The following is a 9,953-nucleotide window of genomic DNA, read 5'->3' as shown; positions in this document are numbered from 1 at the left end:
CTTGCAGAAGAGGCTCCCAGTTTTTCTGTAGGGCGGCTTTTTTCTCTCTCTGAACAATTTACTTAAGGATGCTTTGGCTTCAAAATATACTGCTGGGAAATACTCACAACAAGAACTCCTATAAATCTGATACAAAGATCATACTTGGGCCTTCGCTTCAAGGCACTCCCTATCAAACCAAGTGGCTTCCTGCTGCCTCTTTCCATTTTTTGCCTGATCCTGTCCTAATATCATCACATCTACAAGCTGTTTGATGACTCCTCATCAGATCTTGGAAGCTAAGCAGGGTTGGCCCTGGTTAGTATTTGAATGGGAGACCCCCAAGGAATACCAGGGTGGCTACATGCAGGAAGGCAATGGTAAACCTCCTCTGTAGGTTTGTTGCCTTGAAAAACCTACAGGGCCATTATGTCAGCTGTGACTTGTCTGCACTTTATACACACATGACTCAGCACCAGTTTCAACCCCAGAAGCTTAGATTTCTGGGGGCTCCCTTATTCCCTCATCCAGTTCTGACTGACCCCCAATATCCTTCTATGGAAATTCACATTTTAAAACACACATAAGAACATAAGAAGAGCTCTGCTGGATCATACCAATGGTTTCTCTAGTCCTGCATCCTATCTCATACAACAGCCAACCAGTTATCCTGGACAGCTGACAAATGACATAGAAGTCGAGTGCTTCTTCTGAGGTTGCCTCCTAGCACTGGGTTTCAGATGTTTTCTGCCTCTGAATATGGAAGTTCCTTTTACACACCATGACTAGCAGCCATTGATAAGTGCCTCCTCCATGAATCTGTCTAAATGCCGTTTAAAGCAATCTACACTTGTGACCATAGCTACATCCACCGGCTGTGAATTCCACAATTTAATTACTTGTTAAGTAAAGAAGTGTTTTCTTTTGTCTGTCCATCAACTTCAGTGGGTGTCCCTAAGTTTAATATTATGAGAGAAGGAGAAAACATTCCCTCTTTCCATTTCTTCTACCCCAAGCTTAATTTTATGAACCTCTACCATGTCTCCCCTCAGCCTTCTTTTTTCTAAACTGAAAAGTCGCAGACTCTCCACCCGTTCCTCATATGAAAGATGAGCCAACCACTTAATCAACTTCTTTGCCCTCTTCTGTATTTTCTCCAGGACTTTCTCCAGAACTGTAATATCCTTTCAGAGATATGGTGGCTGCACACACAAAGAGAGGGAGATACTGAAATACTACAGAACAGTTACTCCCACACAGTAGAAGAAGGCATGGAATATGACATAATAGTCATTACAAAAACAGTTGCCCCTTTGGCATCAGTTATAAAGTGCTTAAGGGCCACATTCACATACCTGTAACTGTGGCATCGGAGCATTTATTGGGTCCATTGGTGATGTGTTGATTGTTAGGGTTTGGGGTTTCTGGAGCACGCCGTTGAGTTGTGGGAGCTTGGGTGGTTCTCACTGTAAATAAAATCAATTAGCAGACTTCATGGGTATCACAAGATATGAAGAGAAAGAACAATCTGGCTAAACAGAATCACAGAATCATAGAGCTGGAAGGGATTTCCAGGTCATGTAGTCCAACCCCCTGCACAGTGCAGGAAATTCACAAATACCTCCCCCGGCACCCAGTGACCCCCTGCTCCATGCCCAGAAGATGGCAAAAAAAGCAAAACCCCACCCTCCAGGATCCCTGGCCAGACTGGCCTGGAGAAAAATTGTTCCCTGACCCCGAAGTGGCGATCAGCATTTCCCTTGGCATGTAAAAAAGGACCATGAGAAGTTGCCCCAACACCTTTTAATTTAATTATTTGTTTACTGTAGGAAAGCAGTGCAGAATAAATCATTTTTCTCCTGCCTGGAGATTGGAAACCCAAAGGGTATCACAAGATATGAAGAGAAAGAACAATCTGGCTAAACACTTAGAATCACAGAATCATAGAGCTGGAAGGGATTTCCAGGTCATGTAGTCCAACCCCCTGCACAGTGCAGGAAATTCACAAATACCTCCCCCCGCACCCAGTGACCCCCTGCTCCATGCCCAGAAGATGGCAAAAAAAACCAAAACCCCACCCTCCAGGATCCCTGGCCAGACTGGCCTGGAGAAAAATTGTTCCCTGACCCCAAAGTGGCGATCAGCGTTTCCCTTGGCATGTAAGAAAGGACCACAAGAAGTTGCCCCAACATTTTTAAATTTAATTATTTGTTTACCTTATGTATAGCCCTCCTTTCTCACGGAGACTCATGGTGGGCTACACGGCGTAAAACAACACACTTGGATGAAAGATCAAGTAGGAACTTTTTGCATCTCCTCCAGTGGCTACTAAAGGTTCTTGAAAGAGCTTACCTGGCAGGTAGACTGGGAGGTCTGGACTGAAGTGTAAAACCTGGTTGTGAAGGACAATGCAGTTATAAATGCCCTCGTCCTGCTTCTTGAATGCTTTCACTATCAGTTTGTAAGTGTTGCCACTTTTTGAGATGTCATAAGGTTGGTCATTTGGTACTGATTGTGGTCTTGATTTAATGTATAAGATGAATTTGGGTTCCTTGCTATTGTTCTGATGGATCCAGTACACCCCATGGTCTGGATATTTTGTTTCACAATCCAGTTCCACCCGGGCATTGATGGCTTCAGGTTTACTAACCATCTTAATTTTCATAGTATTAATCTGGGAGCTGCAGTAGCCTGGGGAGAGAAGAGACATCCAAAGAGTTTATTTTACAGACTGCTGTCAAAGTTTAGTTCCAACGAACCTTTTCTCTCAATCCTGCCCAATTTCCATTCTAACTACAGACCTTATCCCACTTGGCTTTTGTACATTCAGGACCCATGATCCCCGGTATAACCTTTTTGAATGGTCAAAGTTCCTCCTTCCCTTTTCACCAACAAAAAAGCTGGGAAGACCCAACCCAAAAGATGCAAAGCGTGTTCTTCTCAAGGTTTGATTAAATATTTATTTCATTTATACCCACAAAGTGACTTACAACCAAGGCTATTTTTGGGCAGGAACGCACAGGAATGGAGTTCCGGCTGGCTCCCAAGTTGGCCACACCCAGCAGGAACTCATTAGCATAATAGGCCACACCCAACAGCAGAAACTCATTAGGATTGGCTACATTAGGGGTGTGTGGCCTAACATGCAAAGGAGTTCCTGCTACAAAAAAAGGCCCTGGGTTTTGACAACAAACAAGGTAAACAGAATAAGAAGCAAAAGGTGGGTGTGGCTGGATGACCACACTTCTGGTAACATGGGGGTGCGGCCTAATGTGCTAATGAGCTGTGCTGTCAGGGGTGTGGCCTAATAGGCTAATGAGTTCCTGCTGTTGGGTGTGGCCTATTATGCTAATGCGTTCCTGCTGGGCTTTTTCTACAAAAAGAGCCCTGCTTACAACATTCTCCCTTCCTCCATTTTATTCTCACAACAACCCTGTGGTAGGTTAGGTTGAGAGTGTATGACTGGCCCAAGGTCATGTGATAAGCTTCCATGGAAAGGTGGGCATCTGAACCTGGGTCTCCCAGATCCTAGTCCGACTCTCTAACCACTACACCACGCTGGCTGTCATTGAAAGAAACAAATATTGTAAGAACATGAACACATCTGGCCTGCTGACTTATCCTGAAATGTAAACCTGCATCAGATGTCAAAATACTGATCCACCCATCCTGACGCAGGTGAACCATATAGCCCTTAACTTATACATTTATGTTTTAGGGTAAAACCATTTATCCTACTGAAGAGAGCAACTCAACCATTGGTTGATGCAAGCTCAGTGCATTTCAGTGGAATTTACTTCCAGGTAAGGATCCCAGCAGATCTTGTCTGTCTAGTCCGGCCACTGTAATATGGATGTTAGTTTGTACCTTGGTTGTAAAAAGACAGCTTCCATGTAAAATAAAATAAAATAGAAATACCGTACTTTTGCCTGTCTATTTAGAATCATAGAATCACAGAGTTGGAAGGGGCCGTCTATTCCAACCCCCTGCTCAGTGCAGGATCAGCCGCTGCTTAAAGACTGCCAGCGAGGGTGAGTGCACCACCTTCCTAGGCAGCCCATTCCACTGTTGCACAACTCTTAACTGTAAAAACTTTTCCTACTATCCAGCTGGTCCCTTCCCGCCCTTAATTTAAACCCATTATTATGAGTCCCGTCCTCTGCTGCCAACAGGAACAGCTCCCTGCCCTCCCCCTAAGTGACAGCCTCTCAAATACTTAAAGAGAGCAATCATGCCCCCCCCAACCTCCTCTTTTCCAGACTAAACATCCCCAAGTCCCTTGGTCTTTCCTCATTTAAAATTGTTGAGATAATTGTTAGGATCCAAACAAATTCTCTCGATATAAAAGAGAGAGGGGTTCTTTTTTACCATTCATGGGGATCATGGAACTGCTGGGGATCATGCAACCTGCATGGGCAAAACTTCGTGGGAGGAATGTTTTAATAGGTAGGATCGCAAAAGCTAGGTGGAACCCACCCAATTATAATAACCATATAACTGTAGCTTCAGAGAGAAGCCATGTCGATCTGCAGAAGGATAAGGTAAAGGTAAAGGTCTCCCTTGCTCAAAAGCCAGTCGAATGCTACTCTAGGGTGTGGTGCTCATCTCCATTTCCAAGCCGAAGAGCCAGCACTGTCCGAAGACATTTCCGTGGTCATGTGGCCGGCATAACCAGATGCCAAGGTGCACCGAACACTGTTACCTTCCCACCAAAGCAGTACCTATTTATCTACTTGCAATTTCTTGCTTTTGAACTGCTAGGTTGGCAGGAGCTGGGACCAGAGATGGGAGCTCACTCCGTTATGTGGCACTCGGGTATCGAACTGCTGAATTGCCAGGCTTCCGGTCTGCAGTTCAGCATCTTAACCACTGAGCCACCACAGCCCTCTGCCAGCCTTCTGGTCTGCAGTTCAGCATCTTAACCACTGAGCCACCACAGCCCTCTGCAGAAAGATACCAAGACTGATAGTGTTGAATGGTAGTCAGAAATCAAGATGCCTGTGTTGTCCATGGTGCTTCAAAAAGATCATCCACCAAATAAAGATTTTTTATCAACTGTCTTCCTGCACATATATTTAGTGGTTTGTGTGTGTGTGTGTATGTGTAGGGCCATCAAGCCATAGTCGATTTATGGTGACCCCTGCAAGGGCTTTCAAGGCAAGTGAGGAGCAAAAGTGATTTTTCAGTGCATTCCTCTACAGAGTCTTCCTTGGTTGACTCCCTTCCAAATACTGACCCTGCTTAGCTTCTGAAATCTGATGAGGTGGGGTTATACCATGCTGCCTTCCTTCCCACATTATTTGATTAAACATACATATTTGCATAATTAATTCAACATGTATAATATTTTAAAGGATCTTTAATGATGCTATGTTCTCTTGAACGAATTACACAGATGTCTTATTTGTCGTATGAAGTCCTCATTTTAAACTCACTGGCCACAGTCCAGCATGTTGAAACTGGTTTCAGTGGTCCTGGGCTCCCTTGTACATTTTTGTTCTTGATTGTAGCTACAGTCCGAAGATTTGATTGAACCCTCAAAAGCAAAATTGAGCATACTTGGAGAGGGGACAATCTGTTCTGCTAATCCATAACAAATGCTTCAAGTCCTCAGAATCAAACTCTAATATTTTCATATCTTGTTATTTGGAAGGCTTTCTGTTTCCAGTTTTACTACTCTATGTCTTTCTGTGTCACTGTAGTGGTATTTAGACCGCATATCCCTTTCTACGAATGCATATATCTTCAAGACCACCTCTCCCCATATGAACCCCGTAGAACATTGTGTTCTGTCAACCAGGACCCCTTTCTGGCACTGGGGATGTTCGACTTTTTGGCTCTGGCCCCTGACTGGTCCAATGAGCTACTTTATGAGATCAGGGCCCTGTGGGACCTATTACAGTTCTGCAGGGCCTGCAAGATGGAGCTCTTCCACCAGGCCTTTAGCTGATGCAGCGGGCATCCATTTTGATTAGGCCTCCCCCCCCCCCAGTGCCTGTAGAATTTGATTGAACCCTCACAAGCAAAATTGAGCATACTTGGAGAGGGGACAATCTGTTATGGAATCAAACTCTAATATTTTCATATCTTGTTATTTGGAAGGCTTTCTGTTTCCAATTTTGCTACTCTATGCCTTTCTGTGTCACTGCAGTGGTATTTAGACTGCATATCCCTTTCTACGAATGTATATATCTTCAAGACCACCTTTCCTCATATGAACCCCGTAGAACATTGTGTTCTGTCAACCAGGACCCCTTCCTGGCACTAAGGATGTTCGACTTTTTGGCTCTGGCCCCTGACTGGTCCAATGAGCTACTTTATGAGATCAGGGCCCTGTGGGACCTATTACAGTTCTGCAGGGCCTGCAAGATGGAGCTCTTCCACCAGGCCTTTAGCTGATGCAGCGGGCATCCATTTTGATTAGGCCTCCCCCCCCCCCCAGTGCCTGTAGAACCTAAAAGCCGGACTGGAACCACACTATTCTGCCATTGAGGCGTGTTGCTGTTTTAAATGCTGATGATTTTATTGAATTAAGGCTGATGATTTTATGGATTTTAATGGATTATTGTAAAGTGTTTTAATTTGTAAATCTGCATTAATTAGGGTTGCCAACTCTGGGTTGGGAGAAACCTGGACATTTTGGGGTACAGCCTGGAGTTGGTGGGGTTTGGGAAGGGGAGGGGCCTCAGCATGGCACAGTGCCATGGAGTCCACCCTTTAAAGCAGCCATTTTCTCCAGGGGAGCTGATTCTCTGTAGTCCGGAGATCGGTTTTAAAAGTGGGAGATCTCCAGGCCCCACCTAGAGGCTGGCAACCCTAGCATTAATTGTATGTATGTATGTATGTATGTATGTATGTATGTATGTATGTTGTGTGTGTGTGTGTATTGGTACCAGCCCTGAGGCTACAATGTGGGGAGGGAGGGATATGTTTAATTAAATAAATAAATGAAATGTTTGTTAATTCCCCCAAAATGACAGATGAAACTCAAGCCCTCTTATTACACTAGTGTTGTAGATAACATGCAAACTGTGCTCACAGGCTAGAATCTGAAACTGATTTTTTTTTTCGGAGTTGAAAGCCTTTTGAAAGAGGGGTAATTGCTTGTACCATGGGTACATATCCCAATTTCCCCTCAGCCAAACAGGTTTCAGAGGGTTTTTGTAATATTAAAAACTCAAACAATTTTGACTGGCAGCAGAAGTGTGAGAAAAGATCATTAACCTTCTTGTCTGTTACTTTGCTAAGCATTATGCATATCGGTGATGATGTGAGATAATGTATAAATAAATGATTAGGTACATCTCTCAAATTATTTTCAGTTCCTTCTGCACCAGAATTCTGTCTCTCTCCTGAATACGCAAGTCATATGTCAGAACTGTAGTACCTTAAGCCAGAAAACTCTGGTTTATTTTGGAAGCCCATTTAAAAAAATCTTATTCCAATTTTAATATATTCAGTCTCTTTGTTCAGTATTACTTAATAATTTCCCTGGTTACTAGTTCTTTAGTTTGGCCTTCCTGTCAAATAGCTCTATGCAAATTACGTATTAAATTAACGAACAAAGTTTGAGTCCAGTGGCACCTTTAGGACCAACAAAGTTGTATTGAAGGTATAAACTTTTGTGTGCACACACACTTCTTCAGATATGAAATTACCATTGCTAATGACACATAATGACACAGTCTCAACACAATGCACAATACAATGCAATTAGCTCTGTGGTGTTTTGTGTGTTTCTTAAGAGTAGACCTACACACACACATACTGCTACCCGACAGTGCTACCTTAAGAACACTCTTCTGGGAGTAAGCACCACTCAATAAACTTGAGAAGGATTCTGAGCAGAACACCTTCAAATTGCTCACTCAGATGCCTAACAAACTGTTTTTGGAACATAGGGGAAGTTCAAAAAAATAAGTGTGTTACATGAAATTCCGATAAACAAAATTCATGAATCCTGGGCATAAGCCGTGTGTGTGTGTGTGTGTAGCTGTATACTAAGTATCAGCCAATTTCACCTCTTACTACAGCTCCCCATCTCTCATGCCTTCTTTTTATTTTTTATTTACTTACTTTATTTATACTCCTCTTTTCTCTCCAAAGGGGGAGCAAAGCAGCTTAGATACTGCTCCTCTCCTCCGTTTTATCCTCACAGCAACCCTGTGAGGTAGATTAGGCTAAAAATGTGTGACTGGTCCAAGGTTGCCATGCGAGCTTCCATGGCACAGTGGGGATTCAAATCTGTTTCTCCCAGGTCCTACCCTAAAACCACTACACCAAACTGGCTTTCTTTTGTCCATGTAGGTCCCACCCTGCCCAGTATAATCTACCTGGTAGCCAAAGGCTACCCCATGTAGGTCCCACCCTTCCCAGCATAATCTACCTGGTAGCCAAAGGCTACCCTTTTCCCCTTACTTATCAGCAGAAAAAAACTGCTTGGATCCAGAATGGATGGATAGATAGATAGATAGATAGATAGATAGATAGATAGATAGATAGATAGATAGATAGATAGCAAACATGAGAGAGAGAAAGAAAAAGAAAAAGACCAACAATGGTGGTACCCTACTCACATAGAATCAAACTGAGCCTCAGGAGAGAAGAAACTCTGGCCATTTTCTCTTTTTGCAAGCTGGTTTCAAAGGCAGGTAGAACCAAAGGCTATCTGAAGGCTGATGGAGCAGGACCTACTTAGCGGAAAGGATGTGGTGTCAGCAGCCCCCCTAACGGAAGAGGAGTTTTTTCAGCTTGCTCTTTATGGTGAACTAGAAATGAGCAAGAAGAACCATGAAGAATTCCCAGTTTGAATGAATTTATTGTCAACAGTTCCTTTTTCACTTTTCAATCAGCAAGCTTTGATTACAGTGAAAAATGCCAATTTCCACGTTGGTCTTCTTGAAAAGCCCAAAGGATGAGAAGGATGTGGAAGCAGATTGGGCTGATTCGGTGAAGCAAAGCCTTTATCTGATGCTGGCAGGAAAGTATCAGCAGGCTGGCAGGATGGGGACTTGTAGAAAGGGAACTGCAATGCTCCTGGATCCACAAAGACTGTTCTTGTAAACGCATGATCATATAATTACAAACATGAAAAAGGAAAGAGGATACATGGCTTACAACCAACTTGGAATGACAGAATCAATGGGCATTGAATAAAATATAAAAATTTTGATTTCAGTGCCTTACCGCAGTTCTTTGGTCTGACGGTGCAAAATTCGTTAGGCAATAACTCTTGCTAGAGAGTAGTCCTATAAGATTTCTGATGAGATGATGGTGATGTCTTAGAATTTGTGATTCTCCAAAGTGCCTGAAAAAAAATCCTTCTATGTTCTGTGTGTGTGTGTGTGTGTGTTTTTTTTTGTTTTTTTTTGCAGCAGCAGGTTGTAGGGGAGTCAGAGCTTATTCATAACCAAAATGAATAGAGGAGAGCGAAAGCAATGAACAGCAAAGACCAAAGCAGATTTACAGGTGCTTCCAGTGAAAAGCAGTTGAGTGGCATTCACCATGAGCCAAAAAACATATTCATGCTGAAACCCTTTGCACTGACTTAAAGTTGGGAGTCACTGAGTGGAATTCCCTTTTGCGTATGTATATATATTATTGTTTGGATTCCCTGTGAGTTGCATGCAACTGTTTCTGCTAAGAGCCGATCCAAGCTTTTAGTTGAGAGGGAAAGTTGAGTGAGACACTCATAGGTTTCATGTATTTGAACTGCTTCTTTGACCAGTTCCCCTCCCCTCTGAAATTTATAGTTTATTTTGAGGTATCAGTGGAATATCATGGGAATGATGGGTTGACAGCACAATGTCTTATGTGGACTGGAATTACATACTAGGGGCACGCTTCAATCTCTTTCCTTTTCAAAACCCCTTGAAATTCTAAGAAGCCTTATAGTTTAAGTGATGGTTAAAGGTACTTGAACTCTAAACCTCTGATCTGAAATGCATGGAAATTGTACTTTTAGCCACAGCTTA

The 9,953-nt window shown here is 43.1% G+C and overlaps 1 protein-coding gene across 1 annotated transcript in view; it reads right to left on the bottom strand.

Annotated features, from left to right (window-relative positions):
* Positions 1 to 8,624, bottom strand: part of LOC107120084 (T-cell surface glycoprotein CD8 alpha chain-like) — a 19,289-nt gene extending 10,665 nt beyond the window's left edge. Inside the window, exons 1-3 of the mRNA XM_015422727.1 lie at positions 8,556 to 8,624; positions 2,332 to 2,670; positions 1,335 to 1,445 (exon numbers count right to left, since the gene is read on the bottom strand). Coding sequence (XP_015278213.1) covers positions 1,335 to 1,445; positions 2,332 to 2,670; positions 8,556 to 8,598 — 493 coding nt within the window. The 5' untranslated portion in view covers positions 8,599 to 8,624. The remainder of the gene's footprint in view (positions 1 to 1,334; positions 1,446 to 2,331; positions 2,671 to 8,555) is intronic.
* Positions 8,625 to 9,953: the final 1,329 nt, after the last annotated feature.

Source organism: Gekko japonicus, unplaced genomic scaffold, assembly GCF_001447785.1.
Source record: "Gekko japonicus isolate JY-2015 unplaced genomic scaffold, Gekko_japonicus_V1.1 scaffold2878, whole genome shotgun sequence".
NCBI classification, from domain to species: Eukaryota; Metazoa; Chordata; class Lepidosauria; order Squamata; family Gekkonidae; genus Gekko; species Gekko japonicus.
This window is presented reverse-complemented; position numbering and strand designations above follow the sequence as displayed.